The following is a 26,189-nucleotide window of genomic DNA, read 5'->3' as shown; positions in this document are numbered from 1 at the left end:
TCCATAACCCTTTTCCTTCCCGGTTCCTCACATCCCCCCCCCCTGTTCACCGAGCACTGTACATTGAGTAATCACGTATCACTGGGTTGCCCTCACCTCCCCTGGACCCTCTTGGTGCAACACCCATTGAGGACTGCGAATTAACGGCTTCCCTCTCTGTTGGTCTCTTGCATGAACCGGAACCGGAGACAGCTGTTATAACAACCAATCAACCCCCAACTCGTGAAGGAGAAGACCACCGCCACGGACCCCAGCGTGTTCGCCCGAGAGAGACTGACCCTACGGAACAGAAAGACGTTGATGTCAAAATCCCCTAGACCTATAAAAATAAAACCTTCTTTAACCCCTCTACTTGGTGTCACGGTCGTCCCTACTCCCATGCCCACAACCAGACACTACGAAAGCTGAGATTAGCCCCCAACAACATCTATCTACGAGCAGAGCTGAAATACCACAGGGCTGCGCTCAAACGTACCAAATGGAACTCTGAAAGAGAGGCAGAAAATGAGGTTTGGGCAAAATTACTATATGATACCAAAACTAATAACTGCGCCCGCTTCTGGCAATCAGTGAATAGGATTTTGCGCCCACAGCACAAAGACTTGGGGTCTCACATCACGGAAGAGACCTGGATTAATTACCTCTCTAGTCATTTCAACGACCATTCAGAGCACGAAGGAGTACAAAAAAAGATCCAACAAGAGTAGAGCCTCAGACCACACAATACACAAGTCCGTGATATTGGGTCAGGATGATCAAGGCTCACTCACCAACAGCCAAGATACCTCTAAAACCCAACAGACAGGGGAAACATCCTTTACAACGCAACTTTTACCACGCAGTGCTTTTACATCGCAACTTTTACAATGCAAACCATTACAACGCATTGCGCTGGGGGTTGCTCTAGGATAGGGAATAGATTTAATTTACTATCCAACACCTTCCCTACTATCCACGGGGACTGGAGTTGGAATAGTAAATTAAACTATTCACTATCCAGCACCCCTCAACACTATGCGTTGTAAAGACATGCGTTGTAAAAGTTGCGATGTAAAAGCATGCGTGGTAAAAGCATGCGTTGTGATGTCATACATCCAACAGACAGCCTTAATTATAAAGCAGATAACGAAAGGCAGGACAGAAGGCCCTCCAGGACCAAACAGCATACCTCCTCCTCTCTATAAAGCAAAAAACAATGAGTGGGCGGACATCATGCAAACCCTATTCGTGGAAGTCAGGCTTCTAAATAGAATTCCAGAATCCCGGAGGGGGGTCGACGATCGTCCCAATTTACATAAAAGGCGATAAGATGGACCCAAACAACTATCGCCTAGTAGCCCTCTTTGACAACGAGGCAAAATACTTTGCGGGCACCATCTTAGAGGAGATCGCACTCTGGGCTTGAGTCAAACCTGATCATACCTCTAAACCAGACCGGCTTTCGGAAAAAGAACGGCACAGTAACTAACATTCTTGCCATCTCATCACTTATCGATGCAGCAAAATCCAAAAAACTCCTGTTACACCTGTGCTATATCGATTTTAGCGCTGCATTCAATAACATCGAAAGAGGCAGACTTTGGGGGAAACTGGCACAATGGGGCATATCACAGACGACTGTAAACATGCTGAAGTTTCTTCACACTGACACCTGGGTGCAGGTGAAATTAGGAAGCAGCACCCACATCTCCTCAAAAGTTCGCACCACCAAAGGACTTAAACAGGGGTGCGTGCTTGCCCCAATTTTGTTCAACCTCTTTATGGCGGACCTACCAAGATTGCTTGACACATGCAACTCTCACTCCCCGAGGTTGGGTGGGAAAACTTTGAGTAACCTCCTGTACGCTGATGACGTTGTATTGATTAGCCATACCTACATCGGTCTCTGGCAGCTTCTGATGGAAATGCACAATTATGCAACAGAAAACAACTTAAAAATAAACCTGAGTAAGACTCGCACCATGTCAATTAACACCAACAAAAAACAACAGAAGACGTGGTCTCTTGGCGGCATAAAAATCGAGCCAATCCGTGAATATAAATACTTGGGAGTCATCTTCGATAGAGAAGGCTCATTTGTGCAGCAGAAGCAGGAATCAAAAAGGAGAGGAGCACTGATTGCCGTGACGTTGAAAAATCTAGCAACCCAACTAATGGGACCGACTCTGACCCCCTATTTGAAAATCCTCGAGGCGAAGGTACTCCCCTCGATTACTTATGGCAGCGAGGCTTTACGGGGCAGAGACTAAAAAACCTGGACACTATACAGGTCAAAGCCTACAGATCAATGTTTTCACTCCCGCATTATACTTCGCCAGCTCAAATAAGACTGGAGTTCGGCTTGCAAAAACAAAATCTAGCCAGACACGGAGCATATATTATCTACTGCCACAAACCTAGACCCGCCACTACAGGCACTCTAAACTCCTTGCTCTGGCAGGACATACAAGGCAGGGAAGTATCTCAAGCAAGATCTTACTTGCAGGAGCGCTAGGACCAACCAAACTCACGGCGCTTTGGGACATGCAACTAGGGAATACCACCTTTAGAGACTAGTCTGGAAAAACGTCAAATTACTCTCCTTACTAGAGGACAAGGCTGTTTTTTCTAAGAGATCCCACGCATGGATGACCGTTAACTAATATAAATCTTTGACACGGCAAACATACTTTAGTCAGGGATACCCAGATGCCACAAAAATGAGGTTCATGAAACATAGATTAGGCATTCTGCCAAGTACAGAGCAGCTTCCACCTTGGCTCAGAACAGATGGCAACGAGGCCTGCCCGCTCTGCAACTCAAAGAAGGGGGACATTCTCCATTTCACCTGTCTTTGTGAAGAACTACAACAAGCCCGTCAACAGCTCCTCAAGACTCACTTTAAGCAACAAGGGATCAGTACCAGAAGACAAGCGGTGCTGGCCTGCCTGAATCCTGCAAATACTAAACTGAACTGCAGATATGTGAAATTTCCTGCGATGGCCGAGAAAAGATTTCTAAAACTACCAAAATCGGGGACGAACAATATAAAAACAGGCCAATAAGCAGACTGATAGAAGAAAGTAGGATGACCCCTCTGTGCCGTCTCCGTAAAAAAAAAAAAAGAAAGAAAAGGCGTACAGTCAGCCATACTGAACTTTTTATTGTATGTTCACTTTTTAACGGTTTTATAGCATGATATTTTATGATCTTTTTGTAACATGCTTGCACTGGTTTTAATTAACTATGCATAATAAACTTTACCTTTACCTTTACCATGGAAGACAGAAGGTTGGAGAGCAACCACACCTGTGGATACCATGGTACCCAAGTTACCTATCCCAGGGGAGCCGGGTGCATAGGTGTGAAATGGCGTCGGAAACCGCAGTCGAACCCAATGGAGGACTTCAGGAAAGTGCCGCTGCTGGAAGAAGAGAGAGTGCCCAGAGTAATACAAATGTGGATTCTGGAAGGGGAGTACCTGAAAGTAGAGGGGACAGTATCTATGTCACTCGGGGGGACCAGGAGACTTGGAAGACGGATGCCCTTTGATATCGGGTGCTTCAGGTAAGATGACAGTGGCCTTGACTCTGCAGCTCCGAGGACCAGGCAATGCTGAAGACAACCAGGACCCGGATACGAGCTGCCAACAAAGGATGTTGAGTGTTGAGGGGTCGGTGTCCTGCTGGAGCACCAACAAGCCTTGGCAAATACAACCACGGCAGAAAATCAAGAAGGTGCACAGTTGGAACCAGCAAGGTCCAGGAGACTCACCACAAGCAGAGATGTCAGGGCAGGCCCCAAACAATCAGGGGACCCCAAGAAAAAAAATGTGACCCTTAAATTGACTCACAGGCTAAAGGCACAGGAGTCGTGAGAGAACCTCAAGCAGCTCATCAAAAGATGGATTCTGCTCACTGGAGGGGCTCGAGGTTGGGGCTAGTTGGAGCCCGAAGATGTCCTTGCAAAGATGTCAACACGCATTTGCAACTGCAAAGGGGAAGCGGTACCCAGGGGTTTAGTTATTGCAACCCTCACAAGGACTACTGTCCTTCAACTTAATAAGAGGGGAGAGCAGGCCTCAGGAGTTCATGAAAACCACCACCTATGTTGCAGATTCCACGGAGTCTGGAGGAGCTCGGGATCTGCAGACCGGTCATCTTCGTTGCGGTGCCTGCAAATGCAGGGGAGTAACTCCTTCACTCCAAGGGAAATTACTTAGGTTGTCCTTGATGCTTCACAGGCCTTGAAAGGTTCCTGTATGATGCACAGGCACAGACGATGCAGCAGACTGGAAGTGAGACAAAGTCAGGTCCAAACGAAGTCCAGAGTGCCCAGATGGTAGAAGTGCAGTGGTTTCAGTCCTTCATCTTATCCCATGATTAATCTAGTGAACTACACCCAGGTAAGCCCTTAACTACCCTAAGGAAACTGTTGGGAAGATTCAGGGGACCCTCCCAGGGGAGGGTCTGACAGGGGGGAGGTTACTCCCATGTCCTTTGTCCAGTTTCGCACCAGAGCAGAAGCCAGCGCCTCCCAGGACTGGTTTGAACTGGACTATGCATAGGGACATCAAATATGCCCCTCATGCAGACTTTCAGGCGCTGGCAAATGCACCCACCCTGCTCTAATACACGCAATCCTGTCGGGGAGGTGGTCACAGCTCCCTGTGACAGGATGCCTATTGTTTTGCCTTCCCCTGCTCAAGCTTGGCTCTTCAGCAGGAGGGCAAAAATGTGTCTCTGGTCGGAAGAAACCATTTTGTGCTGTCCGGGACTAGAAGGCTGGTACCGGGAACACTGAGAGACTAATGGATGGCTCTTCTAGTGCTTGGAATCATACCTCCCACACTGTTTATGGTGTGGGGGTATGATTCCAACATGTTTGATACCAAACATGATAGGATTCATTGCAGCCATTTTGGAGATGATCTTTGCTCGATTACGCGATGCCCCTCTATATAGTACATGGCTGCTTGACTGACACACCAGAAGAATGGACTTGGTAGGCTGCAGGGGTGTCCTGGTCATGCAGGGTCACCCTCTCACTTAGAACCAAGCACCCTGCCCTCAGGATTGCAAAGGCCTGCATTAGGGGTGACTTATAGGTTTTAAGAGCAGTGACCCTTAGATATAGTAAACCTTTATGTTTAGTAAGTGGTGCATGCATCAACGTACACAAGATGCAATAACAGGCCTGTAGGTCCACTTTTAATGGTCCCTCATGGGTGGCATAATACATGCTGTGGCCCATGGGAGACCTCTGGTGTACCTATGCCCTGGGTTTAGGGGTACCATATTCTAGGGACTGACAATGGTAACCCAGTATCCAATCTGAGGTGTACCTAAGTACATAACATAACAGTTTAAGGAGAAATCAGATAGACTGGGGTCCTGTTGAGAAGGATTCGAGCCAGACTAGTCAAAAATAGCATCACATGAAGCAAAAAGTGGGGCTAACCATAAGAAGCAGATCCTACTACCGTACAACCACTGTGACACATTTTTTGGTGTTGACACTTTGTATATCAAGGCATCTCTTGAAGTATTCAATGCCCCTAGCTTTGTCTTGTTCACAAACTTCCTAGGATAAGCTAGTCGATCCAAACGTTCTTGTATGGCCAGAGACTGTTCCATGAAAGTACTTACCTCTGTACAGTTACAACAGATATGGAAGAATTGGCCCACTGGGAGATTATCCCTTAGTGCTTGTTAATGAAATAAAGTATAGTGCAACAGCAAATTTCTATCCTTGGGCTTCTAATAGACAGATGTAACAAGATGGGAGTATTGTTACACCCATACATCAAATACATTAAAATACTCCACACTTTGAACCAAAGTTCTTGTGGTACCAAGAAAACGAAGCAAGTCATTGTGGCCCTCTCCAGAAGTGTTTGCTTGTCTATTCCATCCAAGCATCTATCCATTCATCCTTTCATCTTTCCATCCACCCGCTGATATCCACAATTTCACCTTTACTTTCTGTCATCCAGTCCTTCATCCAACATTCAGTCTGTCACCATTTCATCTGTCTGTCCATCCATATCCTAACCTATCCATCCATCTTCAAACCTATCCATCAAACCTATCTATCCATCTATTCAACCATCCACTCTTTCACTTATCCATCTCCTTTTTATTCATTCATTCATCTAACCATCCGTTCATCCTTTCGCTCATCCATCCACACTTTCACTGCATCCATCCATGCTCCCTTTCACTTAACGATCCATTCACCCATCCAACATTTCACTCAGCAATCCATCCATTCACTCATCATCCATCCTCTCATCAATCCCTTTACCCTTTCACTCATTCATTCACCCTCTCAATCATCCATCCATCCACCCATCCATCCATCCATCCATTCATTCATCCATCCACCCATCCATCCTATTGCTCATCCATCCATCCACCTTTCACTCTGTCCATCACCCTTTCTCACATCTCCCATAAATCCACCCTTCCATTAATTCATCCATCCATTCTTTCAACACCTATCAATCCATTCTGTCACTCATCTATCCATTCACCTTTTTTCTCATCCATCCATTCATTAACTCATTCACCCTCCCACCCTTTCACATTAATTATGAAGTTTGTCTGCTGAGCTGCAGGGACAAAAAGCCCATCAATAACTCCACCCCCACTGTAGCTTCTAAAGTAGTGGGTTGACAATGCCTCTGGTTAGGTCCAGCTTGAGCAGCACATGCGCTGCTCTGCGAGGCATGCTGTATTCAGATATGGAATTGAAGCTCCCCACTCTCTGCCCGTATTTTTCATTGCCTTGTGTCATTGTCCTTTGCAAACTGTGGCTTTTCATTGGCCAATAGGCTTAGTAGTTCCTCCTTAGTACGGCCTGGCCTCATTTAGTAACCTCCCATGAGGACAACTAATGTTACATGTGTTCCTACTCGGTAGGCTTTAATTACAGCCTCCGAGCACTATTTGCTTAAATGATTTTCTCCTCCAGGACACGGTCTCCCTTGTTTCAAGTGCCGAATGTGGGTGCATGTTTTTTTTACTATTTGTTCACTTTTTTGTTGTTGACAAGCCCGTGCTGCGCTTTTATGTTAATGATGGGCGTATCCATTTCTTTAGATGCAGCTTGTCTAAAGAAAGGTGTGCGGCCACTTTTAAAGTGAAACCATGGCATGGGGCGCTTTTACAAAAAAAAAAGCATTTATTTGTCAACTTGACAAACAAATGCTTTTTTAGGAAAAGCAACTCATACCACGCATTCACTTTAATAGCAGCCGCTACTCCTTCTTTAGACGAGCCATATCTAAAGAAAGCAGTGCAGCCGCCATTAAAGTGAAAGCGTGGAATGGGGCGCTTTTACATAAAAAAGCATTTGCAATACAATAGGTCTCGCATTTGCGAGAGTTTAAGCTATTGGCATTGTCAATGACAATGCCTTTTATTTATCTGTTTTAAAAACAACACGTAAGTAAAAGGCATTATCATTTACAATGCCAATAGCTCAAACTTTTGTAAATGCAAGACCTATTGCATTGCAAATGCTTGGTCTGGCTTGCATTTTCAGTCCTGAATAAAACCTTTGAAAATCCTGCTCCAGTAATAAAAAAAAATAAGTTCTGTATACAATGCATCTATGTAATAAAGAATGTATTGCATGATGATTCAGAGTACTTTTGAGATGTAAAATGTTTTATCAATCATCGCTATGCATTCACCCCATTGAAGGCAGAATTATTCTCTAAACTGCCTATAACATGAGGTGAGAGAGAAATACTCCTGTGTGTAGAGGTGTAGCCTAGTTGGGGTAAATTTTGACGAATTAGTGACAATAGCGCATGCAACCAAAATAATGAGCACGATTGGAAAGGACGATGCTAACTACATACATTTACTACTTAGGAGATAGACGCTTTACAGCTGACTAACAAAGGCATGTTATTGTACATAAGAGTACCCCTGTAGTACTAATTTTAAATCCTTTCGAGAATTGGCCCCTTTATTTATAAATCGGTTAACCATTGTACATTATCAACTCTGATTTCATATGACTTTGTGTCACCTCTACATTCTTTGTCACTTTTGTATAAGTGGATATTTTTAGTTTCTAATTCTTTCCAAGATCTCCTTACATCAATGAGAATTATGGTTCTCCTTTTTTAAGAGCATGATAGTGCCACATTCCCACACCACCTTACACATCAACTGCTGAGCTAATGCTCATGCACACTTAGGCACCATGTTAGCCTTTCAGTCTTAGGGCGGTCTGCCCCCAAATCTTTTGCCTTCCCTCCTGTTTTGCTGAGTTCGCTTTTTTTGGCCTTAAGACGCTGCGCATTTTACTGCTGTTAAGCAGAGCTAAAGTTTCCTGTTCTCTCTCCTTTAAACATGGTACCAGTGTTGGATCCTCCGCTATGGCAGAGGAGCTCCCCCCCCCCCCCACTGCTTTTAAGCAGTGCAAAGAAGAAGCATAAAATGATAATAACTTGAAGTTATTATCATTTTATGCTTCGAGTCGTGTTCTGCTGCTTTGTGGGCCGGTGGGTGGGCAGGGCTGCTCTGCTCGCGAAGCAGGGCAGGGGAGGAGAGGAGTGGTTTGCCAACTCCTAAGTGCGCAATGCCTGTTTGGCCGGCCCTCGCGGGCCGCCCAAAGCAGTCATGCGCACTTTCCCCATTCTCCATGTAGGCGGCATTAAAGCCTGCATGGAGAACAAGCCCAGGATCCCATTCCCTGGTTGGGCGTCTAACCAGGACGCTTAAAACCAATCACAGTGCTGCAATGCAGAGTTGTGATTGGTTAGTGGGGCCTAGCTGTGCTTCCGTCCGGTGAAGAGTAGCAGCAAAGACATAGGACCCTGCGCAACAGTAAACTGATTTTATTTTTCAACATTTAAAAAAAAAAATATATGCGCGACCTGCCACCCGCGTGCAATACCAACTGCGACTGAATGGTACAGCTGGCTTACACCCAACTGGTACATTTAATTTACTTGTAAGTCACTAGTAAAGTGGTACAACCTGTACTCAAGGCCTGTATATTAAATTGTACTAGTGGGCCTGCAACACTTATTGTGTCACCTACTTAAGTAACTTTTAAACATATCTCAGGCTTGCCTTTGAAGATTGTGAGTTCAGTTTTAAACTGCCAATGACGTATTGACGACATAAAGAATACATATTTTTCTGCACGAGGTTTCCATGGAAAATGAAATGACAATGACATTTAATGATTATGAGCTTAAAAAAAAGTGCATTTGTTCAGTCACTTATTCTCAAACATAATTTACCTGTGAGGAAATCTTTCACCACGCATATCTTGCCCCCACACCGAGGTTGTACTTCTGGCATTTCAGCAGATTACATGAAATTTCTCATTCAGAGGTGGAACCCTCCAGCGAGGAGCCCTGTTTACAGTTCCATGTGGAAATCACTTTATAGGACCAGGCGCCTGGAGAGGAAGGATCAGTGCTGCCAGGGGACAGAAGTATCGCATCAGCATTATTGCCGAGCTTGTATTTCACTCTTCGTGAAATGCGATAGCTCTGGAGTTCAGGTTTACCCGAGGTGTGACCTGCTGACATTCACCAGGAAGAAATTGTTGGGGTGCAGTAATAGTCACAACTCGCAGAATTCCGATCCCTGAACAAACAAGGTTTGCTCAAGGACCAGAATGTAACAAGCCCCTTGAAATCAAGGCCCACAAGGGGGGAGATATTTATTTTATTTTTATTTTGCGTGTTTATAGAGCGCTTGAATAGACTCCCAGGGGAGTATCTCCGCGCTTTATGACTGCCAAACCTACCAGGGAACAAGTTATATAACTGTAATCCAATTCTGAAACCTGTAAAGCTAGACCTGAAACAGAAACGTCTTCAACTTTTTCCTGAAGGCCAGATGATTTTCAAGCTGCCTAAGCTGGAGGGGGAGGCCGTTCCAAATCTTTGGTCCCCTTACCGACAGAGCCTTACCCCCTTGCCTTGCCCGCTTGATCCTAGGAACCACAAGAAGCAATTGATCACTGGACCGTAGAGCACGGGAAGGGACATACGGCACAAACTTGTCTGCGAGATAAGAGGGACCCAAACCATGAAGACCTTTATGTACCGTGCAACAGATCTTAAAGGTGACTCTCTGCCGGATGGAGAGCCAATGAAGCCTGGCAAGAAGAGGTTTTGATGGTGTTCTGGGAGGAGCATTTACCACCAGCCTAGCTGCAGTGTTCTGCACAACCTGCAACCTGTCCAAATCCTCCTCATTGGCTGACAACAGGAGGCCATTACAATAGTCGAGACGACTGATAACCAGCGCCTGGACCAGGGTCTTTCTAATAGTGTCTAGAAGCAGAGGAAAAACTCGGCGTAGTAGCCCTATAGTTCGAAAGCAGGACCCTACAATGTTGGTAACATGCTGCTTCAGGCTGAGTTCTGGTTCCAGACGGACCCCTAAGTTCTTAACTATCTGCTTAGGCTCAGGGACTGGGCCTAGGTCTAAAGGCCACCAGTCAGGAGCCCAGCAGATTTTAGCCTCACCAAAGAGCATAACCTCTGTCTTTGAGACGTTGCACTGCAACTTGTTCAAAGACATCCATTGGGAAACTGCTCTCATCCCCTCAGAGAAAGAGTGTAATACCTCTGGAGTTAGATGGTCAAAGGGAAAGAGCAGCTGAGTATCATCAGCATATGACACTGGGCAAAAGCCAAAGGCTCTCAGGATGTTCGCCAGGGGGGCCACATAGATGTTGAATAATGTGGGGCTCAAACAAGAGCCCTGTGGCACCCCCTTAGTAATCCTGGTCTCCTTGGATCGAAAATCTCCCATGGTGACACATTGGGTTCGATCCAGAAGAAAGCTCTTTAGCCAAGCCAGTGCCGTGCCCCCTAGTCCTGTCTCAGTCAGGCGCTCAACCAAAATTTCATGAGAGATGGTATCAAAAGCTGCCGATAGATCTAGCAGCACCAGGACAGCTGATGTTCCTTTGTCCTGGAGCATGCGTAGATCATCGGTAATTGACAGCAATGCTGTTTCCGTGCTGTATTTTGGTCTAAAGCCCGACTGAGATGGATCAAGTGCACCAGTATGTTCCAGGTGATTGGACAAGTGCTTGTTGACATGCTTTTCTATGAGCTTTCCCAAGAATGGCAAGAGGGAAATAGGTCTCAAATTGGTCATGTCAGCCCATGCAGTGGCGGTATTCTTGCGGATGGGTCGCACTTGGGCTCTCTTCCACTCTAAAGGGACACATCCTGTGTCCAAAGAGAGGTTGACCAAACTTTGGATTTCTGGTGCCAATATGCTCCTCACTGAGATCATCACTCTCGGTGGAAGCTGATCCATGGGGCTCCCACTTTTTATAGTTGTAATGAGTCCCTCCACTTCATCCACAGTGATGTTAGGAAAATTAGTGAAGGTGGGGGCGAGGACCTTTTTACTCGCTGGGACCACAGTGGGAAAGATAACATGTCCAATGGATGCTATGGAGGCATGAATCTTTTCATAGATGGTATCGATTTACCTGTGACAGCGCTTTACATAATTTTTTTCCCATCTAAACACAATATGGAATGGTCCAAAACAAAGGAAAACAAAGCAGCAGTGTATGACTTTCACTTCATTGCCTGGTTACCATGAGTTGCATGGCAAATGGTCAAGTTCTTAAATTACACGTCCTTTAGCTTTAGTGAGCAGACTTTATCCTTGTGCTATTACCTCTAATAGCCGGCATCAAGTTTCTAAAGAAACACTTTGCTAAGCCCAGTGTACTTAATGATAGGCTAGACCACAGCCAGCTATAACATGTCCTGCTATGGTTGTCTGAACCCTTCAAAGGGTGTATATTTGTGCACCGACGTCTATGAATACATTTTTTTTAAAACTGCCCCTGTCATTGTTTTCCTTAGGTGAAAAGAAAGCAAGAGAAAGAATTGAAACTGAAGTCATTTGCTCCTCCATATGTAAGTATTATATGTGTCATTTTAGTGCATAAAATGGTTCTGTCACGCCAAACATGTCCGGAGGGTTCAAACACAGTTCTGGACAATTTAAAAGGAAAATAGCATTAAACTGTGATGGGGGCCATGATTTAACTACAGCAAAATAGCATTGGAAAAAGTTTGTTTTAAAAATGATTACAATTCTTTATGTAGTCTTTCACTTGATGTGCTTTTGAAAGGGATGCGGCATGTTTAGAGCTTTGTATTATCCTCCCTGTGATGTGTATTGATTAAAACCACCACACAACTCCACTTTCCTCACCAGCAGTAACAAGCATTGGCATAGCCAATAGGTCTCGCCTGGGGGACCGTGTAAGTATACATGGACATGTCTTTTCCAGAGTATCTTACTTTTAGCACCTCTGCCTTAAATTAAAAATGCGAAGCAAAATGCTTAGGCAAGTTTCAGAACGTTTTTCATCAATACCTGCACCTGTGCCGTTTTTAGAATTCGGAGGAGATATGTCAGTGTGTTATTTCCACCCATTAACTTCACAACTCAGACAGCAGCTCTTTAACCATAGATATTTCTAAACACACTAGTGCCCCCCTTCCCCATGCTCCCATCATTTACTCAGGCAATGTAAGAGGAATAGTTATTTTGTTGTCCACAGCCCAGCCTTGTGGAATGCTCTTTCACCTTAGGCTGAAGTGCACTTAATAAGAAAAAATATATACATTTCCTCCTCCAACAATTTCAAAGGATCAGAATAGTAGAAATGTCTATCAGTAGAAAGCCTCGGCACTGAGAAACAAGTTAATCACCATGACATAAGAACTTCATTAGAGGACACATCTTTTCCTTTTAACCCTGGAGACTGTATTTATTTTCAGTGAATTGGGAGTGATCGCGCTTTTCAGCGGAGGCATTAAGGGCCTCATTTATGAGAAGTGACGCATCGCTGCGTGAAAGCAGCGATGCTTCTCTTCCCAGTGCGCCCTCCTTGCGACATGATTGATGCGTCATATTTACTGTATGATGCATCATGTCGCAAGGAGTTACAGTATTTCTGACGTATCTGTATGGCGCAAAAGTGACGCATTGCTGGAGTGTGTCACTAAAGTGACGCAACTCCAGCAATATGTCCTTTCACATGGGGCAAGCACCATGTGAAAGGGCTTGCGTCAGTCTTATGCCTGCTGTGAGGCAGGCGTAAGATTTTGACGCATTTGAGTCCTAGAAGTGGTAGATTTCCCTGCATCACTTCTATGACCCTTTCTTGCGTGGGAACACCCCCCCTGCATACATTATACCTGGTGCAGGTATAATGTAGCGCAGAGGTTTACAAAGTGACGCATCTACCTAGATGCGTCACTTTGTAAACATGGCGCAACGAGGCACATTTTTTACACTGCTGGTACGTCACAAAAAGTGACGCACCAGTGATGCAAAAGTGACGCAAGGGGTCATAAATGAGCCCCTAAGTAACTTGGTGAATGTGTATTGGAAAGCGATCAAATACCCACCCATCTTACAATTGCCTGCCATGACGTGGTGAGCTGCAATGTGGATTTCAGCTTAGCACTGCTTATTGTGCCCATGCACATCCCAATGGATCATAGAGGAAAAAGTGCATCTGTTTCTCAAGTTTGGCAGAACACGTGGATAGCAATTTAAATCTGTATATACTCTCAGTATTTGCATACCAGGGCTTCCTTTCATTAAAAGGGAGAGTGTGTCAGCACTTCTCTGTGTGGTGAATACTTTCATTAGGAGAGCACTGGCTCCAATGAAATGCAGCTACTCTGGAATAGTCTGTTCATTTCACGCTTTCACATGACTAATATATGGTGTATCCAAAACAGCATCAACATATAGTGTACATTACAGGAGGTTATAAAACCACAACAGGGGGCGCTTTGACTGCATTGTTTTTCCGGGACTGCATGATTTCCTATGAAGCAGGATTGTTTTTGACGATTCTCCTTGTGTCTACTAGGCAGTTAAATAACTTTATTAGACGAAAGTGAAATCAAGACAAGTGGAGTAATGTTTACGTAGTGAGATTTAGGACTGGTTGTCTACTTTCGTGACACTAGTCTTGATTTTACTTTCTTAATTAACCTTACATATAGAACTTCATGTTACATCCCGTAAGTTCTCACTCTCTACAAAGCGTTTAATTGTAATACTAGAAGAAAGACTGCAAAATATGGATGTCTTTATTGAAACAACCACTACTGGAGAAACATATTTGCCTTTAAAGGCAATATTTTAAAAAGTTCTAGTTACAGTCAGGCTGGTGGCAATGTAGATATTTACAGTAAACTCAAACTTTTAACTTTATCCGTGTACATCAACTGTTTGTTCCTTCAGACACTGAACTGGTAAAGAGTTCTTATCCAAATTTCTATCTATGAAGAGCATTCGTTTTGTTCTTTCATCATCCTTATCCCAATTCACCAATGTCTCCTTGAGGTCGTAAAGCTCATGTACACCTTGGACTATTACTTACAGCATCTTGCCCTTCAAACACACTAGCCCTTTTAATCGTATGACTTCCAAAAGGTTACCCGTCCTGTCTCTTGTGGTCTTTTCCCACATAAGGTTCTGAATGAATATATTGAGGTGTTCTTCACTGATGCTTCCTGGAACCTCAAACGTGACTGTGACAACGTTCAGGTCTAAGTGCGGATGAGTGGTCTCCAACTGCCGAGGTTTTTCCTGTAAACTTGTGCTTGATAACTTGTGGAACGAATGTAGATCCAGTACATCCGAGAGATCCACCCTCGACCTCTGCGTCTCCAGGAGCTTGACACACCCATTGATTGACCTGACTGCGACTTTCAACGAGTCCAGTTCTTCCTGCAGCACCAGGTCTGTTTTATTGATGGGGAGGAGGTCGGTCAGGGCCACCTGCCTGGCCGCCTCGTTGATCAAGCCTTCGCCCTTCTCCTCGGTCCGCTGCCGCAGCCCATACTTGGCGTCCACGACAGACACGATGCCATCCAGGTACAGCTCGCTTCCCAGCTCGGCGTCCACCCAGAAGACGAAGGCCAGGCCGGTGGTCTCCAGCATAATGTAGTCGAAGCAGCCCTTCTTGCACATGAGGTTCTCGATGGCCTGGACGCTGCTGTCCTTGATGGAACAGCAGAGGCAGCCGCTGAGCAGCTCCAGCCACTTCTTGTACAGCTCCCCGGATTGGCTGATGGCCAGCGCCTTCTCCAGAGCGCTGCCCTTGCTGAACTCATTCAGGATGACGGCGATGCGCTTGTGGTGCTGCTCCGTCAGGATGTGCTGCAGCAGCGTGCTCTTGCCCGCGCCCAGGTAGCCCGTGATGACGGGGATCCTGGCACCTTGAGGTTGCGCCTCAGGTATGGGGATGAGCTCGGGGCAGAGTTCCTCGTCCTCCGTGCTGGAGTCGGCCATTGGAGCTGCTGCGGGTAGGGGTCCTGGACTATAGACCCAGTGTCCACCTGCCCCCACTACCCTCCCACCCCCTCAAAGTCCCCTCACACTACGGCAGGTGTTTACTTTAGTCCCACCCGGAATCACAAGCACCTGTCACCTACGACCAGAAGTAATCACCTGCATGACGCACAGGGATACGGAGTGACACACCGTCACTTGAGGGTGCGCCGTTGCTTAGCTATATTCTTCTAACTGGAACTAACAAGCATTGGCCGCGCGGCAGTACAGCCGCGTGGCAGTGAAAGTGGCAGCAGGGGGATGGGGCATGAGCGATTCCCTTTCGGGAGCGTGCGACCATATGGCGCCACCATATGGCACTGTGCGCTCCCAAAAGGAAAATCGCCAAGATGTGCATGCGTTGCATTACAAGCAGTGCAACGCGTGCACGTTTTTGCCCCCAAAGCTGTGGTGATGGCTACAGGTCTCTGTCCTATGCAACGCATGTGCGTTGCATAGGCGAGACCTAAAAAAAATACAGAGCAAGATGGTGAATTTAAGGATATGAGGTGCACGATCTGTTAAAAAGAAAGAAATATGATCAGAAAAATAAAACTTGAGCAGGGGGAAAAGCACAGTCTGCCACCAGAACAAATCGCAGCATAGTTTATGGGTCACTCACAGCCTACCTCTCTGACTATAGCATACATCCATTTTCCTTGCTTGACCAAACAAGCATTTGCAATGCAATCGGTCTCGCCTTTGGGACCTTATATGTATATAGCTATGCAGCACATTAGCCTGGGTGCTGAAACATCTACTGTTCTTTAACATGGAGGGAAAGTAAGCCCCAACAGCGTGACACGATAGGTATGGGAACACATGGAGAGAAATAGTGCCTTCCAGTGGGAAATGGTATAGTCCAAAGCTCTGATTTTAATATAAAATCCGGGCCTTCGGTGGCCATATCACTGAAAATACAAGATTTGAAAACAATATTATTGTCTACGGGTGCTCTTGGAAGACAATTTCTATGGACTGCAATCTAGAGAATGCTAAAGTGATTCTGGTATTTTACTGACCTCTGCTGGTAGTTTTCTATCAAGAAAGTTAAATAGAGGCAGTTGACAGAGCATTTTTTTCAAAATCGTCAGTCAGCAGAAATAATTCTGATATTTTACTTTCCTCTGCAGGTCGTTTTCTATCAAGACAGTTAAATTGAGGCAGGTGAACAGAAAAAAAGTTCCTAAACTGGAGCAGACAACTCCTAGGGCTAATCTCCAGAGCCCGCAAAAGTACATACACATATAAGTATATAATAATAAGTATATACTAAAGTATATACAAAGGTCTTGAATTCTCGACCTAAAAAGGACGTCAAAATGGCAGCAGAGGGAATGAAAAAAGTATTTAGCGTGGAGAGGGGAAATAAAGGGGAGCCATCCTGGGTGTGAGAGTCCTGTGAGGAACGCTTCTGTGATATGTCCCTGCAGGGAAGTTGCTAACATTGTGTGGGCAACAGTGGACTTCTCTGCAGGGAAGCTACTTATAACTCTTGTGAAAGAGCACTGAAGAATAGAAATAACAAAATAAAATAAAGGAATTTCATCTTTACCAAGATGCTGTCTTAGATTGTAGTGCCCTGACAGGGATATAGCGTTCAGTGCACCAAATCAGATCTGACAGAATATGGAGTGAGCCATTAAGAGCACTTTCAGTCATCTAGTTACTTGCCAATAATCTTAATTTATCTGAGTTATACACTTACTCATCACAGCCCTAACTTTCCCTTTGAGATGTGTCTGCAACCTGGAGGCAAGCACCCTGCTTGGCTAACCCCCTCCCCCCCCTCACACACAGGCACACACATACATACTATGTGAAATAATGGGCAATTTGTATCATTAGGAAATGTTCTTGTCGAGTCAACTGTGCCTTGAAGTCACTTGTTTTATGAGGCAGCTATTCTGGTCCATAGTAAACAAATACAGATGTAATATATAATCGACGAGCAAGTTTGTTCCGTGACAACAAGGACTTGCTGAGCCTGTCGTGGCTGTATTAGCAAACAATAATGAACAAGCCTCACAAACTAGTGCTGTTCCAGTTTATTGTACGATGAAAGAACAATCTGCTGAAGCTAAGGCATGGAGTAGGTGTTTCACCGAATCTACAATAAAAGAAAGACTTTTACAGATTCAAAGGCAAACTAAAAAATATACTGTTCGGAGTCTTTCCTGGCAAGACAAGGGCTCACAGAGAATTTAATAGCATTGAATGCTTTAGAAGAAATTAAGAACAAGGATAATAGTATGGATAATATTACTAATAATAATAATAATAATAATAATAATAATAATAATAATAATAATAATAATAATACTAAATTCTCTCTCGGAGATTCTAATGATAATGATAATGTACCGGAATCCTTCAAAAGTAACCTGCCCCTCAGCAGCTGCCATTGCGTCCCTCCTGTCATTGTCAGTTCCACCCTATCTCCACCATTAGCTTGGCAGACTAATGATGCACGTGTGCCAAAAACTGCATTGTGATGATGCGGAGACCGCTTCATTGCAGGCCTACAACGCACAGAGTCTAAAATATTCACATAGAGAAGGAGAGAGAAACGGGGACAGGCTGCAACTGACCCCCACTGGAGGAGAGGGGAGGGGGGCGTAGAGAAAGCCAAGAACATCCAACAGAGCTCATTTTAATTCATGCTCAGCACAAGCACTGTTCTTCTGGATATCCACAGCCGAACGAAAATACTATCTGCAAATAATCGAGGGGCATATTATCAAGGGGGTTTATCTCCGCTTTTTTGGCTTTAAAAGCCAAGAAAGCGGTGATAAACTTATCTCCCTATTACCTAGCTGTCGCTAACACCAGTTAGCGACAGCTAATAGGAGATAGCGACCATCTTGGGCCCCGCTTTGCATGTTAGTGATCTTTATCACTAATGACATGCAAAGTGGGCGTGCCAAGATGTTAGCGACTGGAAACAGTCGCTAACATCGCTATCTCCTATTACCAACTTTTGAAGATATTCGCGCTAAGCGCGAATATCTCCAAAAGCTAACACCTGCCCCATAGCAGTTCTTAGCCATGTTATCCAATGGTAGGTGGATAACATGGCTAAGAGCATTAGCTCGGTAATGCATGAATATCGCTGACTTTTCTGTGATATTCATGCATTTCGGCCGATTTTTATCGCTTAGGAGATAAACCTTGATAATAGCAAGGTTCCTAAGTGATAAAAATCGCCGCAGCTCACCGAGAAAAATATCGCCGCTAAACCAACATAGCGATAATTATCGCTAGTTGTTGGTAATATGCCCCCTAGTTATTAGGATTGCAATGTGAAGTAAATGTGCAATAAAGATTTATTATTAATATGCTATCTGCAAATACCTAAATATTTCCAAAATGGCTCTGAACGCCTGCCTCACAATGTAACAATTAAGAGTGTCTGTGTGAGAAGGGAAAAAAATAACAGAACTGGAGTTTAAATACACAGCGGAAAACTGGCCACTAATATGCAGAAGAGTGGATATGTTTATGCTGATAAGTTGGGTAAAGCAATGTCTTAGTTTATACTGAGCCCTGTGCCACTTCCCTGGTCACACAGAGTTGATATAATTGCAACCGGGGCCAGTTCTAGACTTTCTTCATCTCTGGACAGCAATGGTAAATTGAGAGTCCCCACTAATTTGTATATGGCCTACCATCACAGGAACCGTCATCACAGGAACTGACATCACATGAACTGACATCACATGGCACATTATCCTCTTTGGCTTCATTGAAGTGACTTCTCTGGAAAAGAAATCAATAAAATAGATAAACCTGTCAACAAATAAATCTCCTGGAAGGGCACATATCCTAATACTCTGCTAAAATATTGCTACAATCTCACTTGATCTAAAGGAAACCCGAAGTTTCCCCAAAACGTCTAAACTTGCTTAAAGATTAGTCCATGATTAAAACTTCAAGATATGTGTGTCCTTGACACGATATTGGAATAGCCATGTTTCCACATACTAAGTTCAAAATAAGTTATGCAGCACATACATTTTAAGTACAAAAAAGGTATGAACGTACACCAAGTATGGTGGAAAATCAAGAGTGTGAGCTTATCACATGTGATCAATATTTGCACTTTTTGAAAACAGTGCAAGTTAGAGGACAGCTGTTTGATTCGCCCAGATTGTGAAAATATAGTGTAACCCTTTGAACGGACTCATGCCTTCAAGCATTATGTTCTAAAACATACTTCTATTGGTCTAATGTGGGGCCACGTGCGAGGCTTGTGGCTTGGCTAAGGTTTAGCATGCATGTGGTGTACTCCACTGTAGAATACGTCTTTGCTGGAGTAAAGGCATGGATTCTTTACGTCTTTCACATCATTTGAAGCCTTGCCATGATGCTTGGTTCCCAGGCTTTGATCGGCCTTTGCCCGTAAACGTATACTTCAGATCCTGGTTCACTCTGCACACTTGTCTTCTGCTGTTTATATATGGCGTCCTGAAGCTTCAAATGTTCGTTTTGGAACAACAAGCAGAGCCCGGGGAGCAAGACGCCATCCATGCAACACAGACTGAGGCAGACCTGCCTGCTATGGTCTACTTGAAGAGGTGCTGGGACGATCTGGGAGCCCGCCAGTGGTGCGCGGATCGACCTGGACACCACACTTTGGGAATTAGAAAAACTCTTCATCTGGCGGGCTGTCCTTTCAGGCTGAGAGAGGAAGAAGTTGGGACAGTGTCAATGATTTACCAAGCGTGGTGGTACTGCTGTACGTAACTGCCCCTTCTGATCTAAATGTACTTAGACTGGCAACACCACAATCAACTAAAGCCGTCATGAAGAGCCTACAACATATTTGAGTTGACCAGCACCCGCCTGCCAGAGAGACACCCACATGCAAGGCACTGAGATAGAGTCCAGGCAGGCACTGTCCACCAGGCTAGCGTGAGAGCTCGTACCGAAGGGTAGGATGGGCGGAGCATGCAGGCATGAGACAGACAAACGAGTTGGAATTAGTCTTCTCACGCTCCTTCATGGAAGACATTGAGGCGGAACTTCCTTTCTGCCCTTGAACCCAGCCTCCTCTTCTCTAAATCATGCAGGCGAGGTCTCTGCAGCGAGTGGTTTGCCCATTGTGTCCAGGCACATACCACATGCCCAACACAGGAAACTGCAATTTCCTGTGTTGGCCGTGTCCTCTTTTTAGCTCTAAGCTTATCTGCCAAACCACAAATCCGCCACATTCTTTCCCTTAACCATCAATACTGGTAAAATGGCCCTTTGTGCAATACTCCTGCTGCAGAAATCTGTATTCTGCAAAGTTAGTATTCAGGGGCTCGTTCATGAAATTGTGACCCAGTGCAGCGCAGCAAGTCACTTTACTGCGCTGCGTGACAGGAGAAGGGCAGGAATGTGTCGTATTTAAGGCAATACAGTGAATTTCTGTCTTTGCCCTTGTGCTGGATCCCTTATTGCAGCCTAGCGCCAATGCAGGCACTCTTGATCTATGGTGCAAGATTGCCTGTGTTGCATGCAGGATTGTTTTTGTGCAGGAAAGAGCACCTTCCTGCACAAAAACAATCCTGGGAGGCACATTCCTCTTTCTAGAGGAAGAAACAAGGAGAAACAGAGATATTTCTCCTCGTTATGCCTCCCCTGGGAAGGTGTAAGATGTTGCCACATTCCCAGGTTTGCAAGTTCTTAAATCTGATGTTGCATCAGAATACATGGGAATGCATGGGATCACCCATGCAACACCGATGAAACTCCTTCCCAGAGTAGAGTAACGCAAGGCAGCGTTTTGTGCTGCGTTGCGTTACTCCAGGATTTTGAAGTCATTCAGGGCCACACAAAGTGGCTTTGTGTGGCCTCAAAAATCTGACTTAGAGGTTTGCATCACCCATGTACCAAGCTTCTCATAAATATGACCCTCACTCTTTAAAGGTTGACATGATGAGGACTATGTGAAGGATTCAATAATTGAACTTTCCCATATGATAAGCTCCTTTAAAGTGCACTGCTGCTGGGGTCTTCAGGTCATTTAGGATCTGGACAGTTAATCAATATGCAGTCCATAGAAAGGCCTTTGCAAATATAGGAATACACACCCATAGAGTTACTTTTCAGTCTAGGTTCCTGTTTACTACCTTTCTGTTTCATTGGCGACCAGGAAGAGTAACTGGTGCTAGAAATGATGAAATATGATCAAAGACTGCGGCTTAACTTCTAAAGGGGCGTGGTAACAGGCTGGGGTGTTACAGTGGAGAAGATTAGGCCATTGCTTTCTTTCACTGAAGTGCTGCTGCAGAGTGAGTGCCGCAGAGGAGCAAAGCGTTCGTTTATTTCTGTGCCACAAGTTTTATATTTCACTCCAAGGACTCCATAGTTTTACAATATCACAATTTGTAGGTCTCACCTATGAAACAGTTCTTCTCTTCCTGTAAGCAAAAGCTTAGTATGAACACAGTGCTTTAAGTGAGATGAAAAAGGTGAAGGACTGGGTCTCTAAAAAGAGTGTGGCCTAAGTAATTGAGCGCATGGCTTCAAACATGTAAACTGCAATCATGTGCTCTACACAGCATGCTCCCTCACCACCATGTTTGCGCTTCACACCATTTTTGCGCTTCTTGTAGGTTTTCTGCTATTGCATTCAGCCATGTCAGACAACAACAAACATATGCCTAAAAAACAGACCTATTGGCTTTGTGATTGCTTGTTAGCCATTTGATATAAATGAGTAACAACAATGATTTAGTTGTAAATAATTAGAATTGGTAATTACAAATGTTACGTATGTGACCATCACTAGGTGCATACTGGAGGGAGGCCAAGGATTGGATGGCCAGGTAATCCGAACACCATTATGTGCTGCTGACTCACATTGCTTCAGCCTCAGCTCCTGAGATCTCAATCATGTCCCATTATGAAAACCCTCTCACAACTAGAACTCACCTGGATACCTAAATGCAACCCGGCTCACTTGTAGTATACCGGAATTGGCAAATCCAATAACTCACCCTTTTAGTGTTGAACATTTTGTTTTACCAATACTTAGTAAATTCCAATTACAATGCCAAATTGCACTAAAGCAAAGAGAGTTTACAGATGTTAACAAATTCAAAGTCTTCACGTACGTGGAATATGCAATGCAAATACAGTAACCTTTTGATAAAACTAGCGGAAACACCAATAGGCCCCAAGGATGAGTCATATTGGCTTTGCCAATGCTTGTTTATAGTATGCATTGGTGTCCTTGTTTGTCATTTTGCTGTAAACCTCATAAAATATCAAGATGAAGCTCAGAGCTTAGAAGTGGTTTGTGAGTTAACTTTTTTTGGTAATCGGCAAAGGAGAACGCTCTTAAACCTAAGACGTTTGTGTGTGAGGAGAGACCCTGCTTAGACCTTGATTGGGTGGACAAGTTCCCCTTTAAGGTAACCGTCTAGTGACAGCACAGGGAGCTCTAAATTGTGAAAAGTTCTGCTAATACGGATCTTTGCATTTCTTCTCAATACGATCTAGGTTTAAGGACTTTGGGCCAGACGTAGGAAGGCAAATACCGGTCGGTAACGGCCGATTTCGGCCGTTACCGACCGGTATTTGAAGATGGAGATGTAGGGGCATGTTAAAATACAGATTCGGTGATTTTACCGAATCTGTAATTTTACCGATTCTGTAAAATACCGAATTGATAAAATTACCGATTTTGTATTTTGACATGTAGGTAGCACTGCAATCAGTGCTACAGGGGTTTAAGAATTCGTTATTTACCACCAACTAGAAGTTGGTGGGAAATAATGAAAACCCTTTAAAAAGCAATTTTTTTGCTTTTTAACCCTTCCCATGCTCGTAACGGAACCGTTCCGTCACGAGCCTCCCATTCCTTTGGGCCTCCAGGCCCATGGGAATGAATGGCAATTACCGAATCGGTAAATACTGATTCGGTAATTACTGAATCATACCGATTCGGTAATGAAATCGGTAAATTTACCTAAATCCCGATTGCCAGTTCTTAAATACCGAATCGGTATGATTCCGTATTTAAGAATCTGTAATCTGGGATTACCTATATCTGGCCCTTTGTCTTTTAGCTAGGACCTAAAAATGTGTTATTTGTTTCAAAAGGTATGTGCTGTACTGAAGAGGCAATTTACCTCCACGAGACAGTAAGAAACAAAAATATAAGAATGTTCATGTTTTCCAGGTTGTTTAGTTTCCTTTCTTCATTTTTCAGGCTCCACAGCCAGAGCTATATCTACTCCCTGGAGTTGACCACGTGGACAGTATCCCAGCATTGTCTCCACACCCACAACTTGATAGTGTTCTTACGCCATATTCCCAGAACTATCTCCCTGTTGTTACAGACACACGGCTCCACCCTGCGGATAGTCAGCGCTCCCATGCAGGGGTTACAGACACACACCACTACCCTTCAGATAGTCAGCGCTTCCACACAGGGTTTCCTGAGATACAGCTCTACAATGCAGTCCCATCAGCGGCACGGGTCTACGAGACTCCTGTGCGGGATAAAGTTGTTCCAGACATACATCTCTTGGGTTCAGTTACATCGAATGCAAAGCGCCACGAGGCCCCTGTGCGGGATAAACAAAATAATTCTGTGTTTCCAGAGCTACAGCTACAGAAGGAAGGTTCCATAAACTCTCCCCAGACACCAGTAGGTTTTAATGCTGCGATGAAGGCGAAAGTGCACTCCCCAATACCAGATGAAAGTCATAAGAAAACATTAATTCTCCCAGATGTAAGAGATGAAAAAACCTTTAAATGGACTGGCAACGAAGTAGAAAGCATTCCAGTAGCAATCAAAACTATCCATGAAGAAGAAAAGCACATGAAGAAGAAAGAGAGAAAGGACTTTCTCCACGCAAGAAAAGGTACCAGTTACATTGCTTTTCTTCTGTGTTAAATAGTGCAATGCAGATGTTTTACAAATGCTGTTGAAAGAATTAAATCTATGAGGCATTTTTATGCGCCCTTGCTTCGAAGAGTGGTGGCTGGTTATATGTTCCATATCAGTGGCGGCTCCTCTGTAATGGCAGAGAAGGGTCGCCCCACTGCCTGACTCAGAGCCAGCAAATGTAAAATAAAACAATGTTCTTGCATCATTTTATTTTGCTCTTAGCCAGTGCTGTTGGGAGGGGCGGGGCCGAGGCATGGGAGTGGGGAGGAGGAGTGCTACATGCACTCCACTCATTAATGCTCATGTGTGTTTAGCTGGCCGTCTCAGGCTGACCAAAACACACATGCACACTTAGGTTTTCTCCAGCCCAGCTGCATTGAGCAGCAGGGCTGGAGAAACCCCACAGACTCCCTGGTCTGAGCGGAGTGTCTTTCCTGCCCGCTCAGACCAATCCCCGCGCTGCTCTGCAGCATGGGGATTGGACAGGGAGTCTGTCTCAGGGGCTAATGGGACAAGGCAGGCAGAGGAGAGGCGGCGTGGCGAGATGCCACGCTGGAGGTGGCCGGCGGCAAAAGGTAAGGCTTTTTCCTTTTCATATTGTATTTCTAACCCCACCCCGTGACCCCACCCGCCCCACCATCTTTTGTTTGTAGTGCTCTCCGCTTTTCCCTAGGTGGACTCCTGCAAAGGCCTGGAAAGATATGAATTATTGGATTGCAATGACGTCAAAGAAAGTGTTGGCGCGGAAAGTATAATTTGATCCTTTAAGCTTTCTCTTGCATTTATCTCTGCCCTACCTATTGAATGCATTTCTGCAGGACTAAACTCTCCAGCTATTTGAGGAATCTTCTCAGCTCTCAACTGCATGAATCTCTCCAGCTGTCTAATTGATGAAATTCTGCAGCCATCTACTGGATGACTCTATGACATCATCTACTGGTTGAATTTCTGCAGATGTCTATTAGATGAAGCTCTGCAGCTGTCTATTGGATAAATCTCCACAAATGTCCGTTGGATTAATCTATGCAGTTGTCTATTGGTCGAATCTATGCAGGTGTCTATTGGATGAATCTTCGCAGCTGTCTATTGGATGAATCTATGCAGCTGTTTATTAGATAAATCTCTGCAGCCATGTACTAGATGAAAGTCTGCAGCTGAATATCTGCAGTCATATATTGGATGAACCTCTGCGGCTGTCTGTTGGGTAAATGAATGCAGCTGTCTATTGGATTAATCTACAGCTCTGCATTGCTCATTTTGGATGAATATCTGCAGCCAGTAGCAGCCCCTGCAGGTAAGAGAGGTGGGGCGGTGAAGCTTGGTGGGGGGTTATTTTGACAGACGACGACGAGGGAAAATTAATTGTTTATTTCATTTTCCCTCATGGTTATCTGTCCAACCTGGCCCCACCGCTTTTAGCTGCATGGGCCGCTGCTGTCTGGAGCTGTATACTCGATGAATAACTGCAGCCCGTTATTGAATGGATTTCTGCTGCTGTCTGTTGGAGGAATTGCTGCAGCTGTCTGATGCGTAAATGTCTACAGCTGTCTATTGGTGGAATCTCTGCAGTTGTCTACTAGATGAATCTCTGAAATCGTCTACTGGATGGATCTCTGCAGCCGTCTGATGGGGAATTTCTGCATTCATAATGAAACAAACGATTGCTCTATCCCCACAGTATAACCTCCCTCTGAATGCCCCTCTACCCGAAGAAGCTATTTCTGCAAAACGTAGAGGTAGGCTTCGATAATGACCATTATGCGCCCTTTAGTTCCACCATTACAACATAGCGCGTAATTATTTAAACCAGTTGCATACAGTATTAAAGCCATATTTCCCTCATAGTTATTCCACTAGGTCTCGTTAAACTAAAAAGAGAGACCGTTCGAACCACAATAGTGTTTTATTTAAAGCCAAATTAAAGAGCACTATATCATCACCTG

At 44.6% G+C, this 26,189-nt stretch overlaps 1 protein-coding gene and 1 pseudogene across 1 annotated transcript in view; one reads left to right on the top strand and one right to left on the bottom strand.

Annotated features, from left to right (window-relative positions):
- LOC147665210 (spermatogenesis-associated protein 1-like) overlaps positions 1–26,189 on the top strand; it is a 349,586-nt gene that overhangs the window by 51,520 nt on the left and 271,877 nt on the right. Inside the window, exons 4-5 of the mRNA XM_086949670.1 lie at positions 11,858–11,911; positions 23,563–24,220. Of these exons, the coding sequence (XP_086805796.1) occupies positions 11,858–11,911; positions 23,563–24,220 (712 nt within the window). The remainder of the gene's footprint in view (positions 1–11,857; positions 11,912–23,562; positions 24,221–26,189) is intronic.
- On the bottom strand, positions 14,248–15,320 carry LOC147665211 (zinc-regulated GTPase metalloprotein activator 1A pseudogene; annotated as a pseudogene).

Source organism: Lissotriton vulgaris, unplaced genomic scaffold, assembly GCF_964263255.1.
Source record: "Lissotriton vulgaris unplaced genomic scaffold, aLisVul1.2 SCAFFOLD_423, whole genome shotgun sequence".
Classification (NCBI taxonomy): Eukaryota; Metazoa; Chordata; class Amphibia; order Caudata; family Salamandridae; genus Lissotriton; species Lissotriton vulgaris.
Note: the sequence above shows the minus strand (reverse complement) of the source record. Positions and strands in the feature narration are given on the sequence as shown.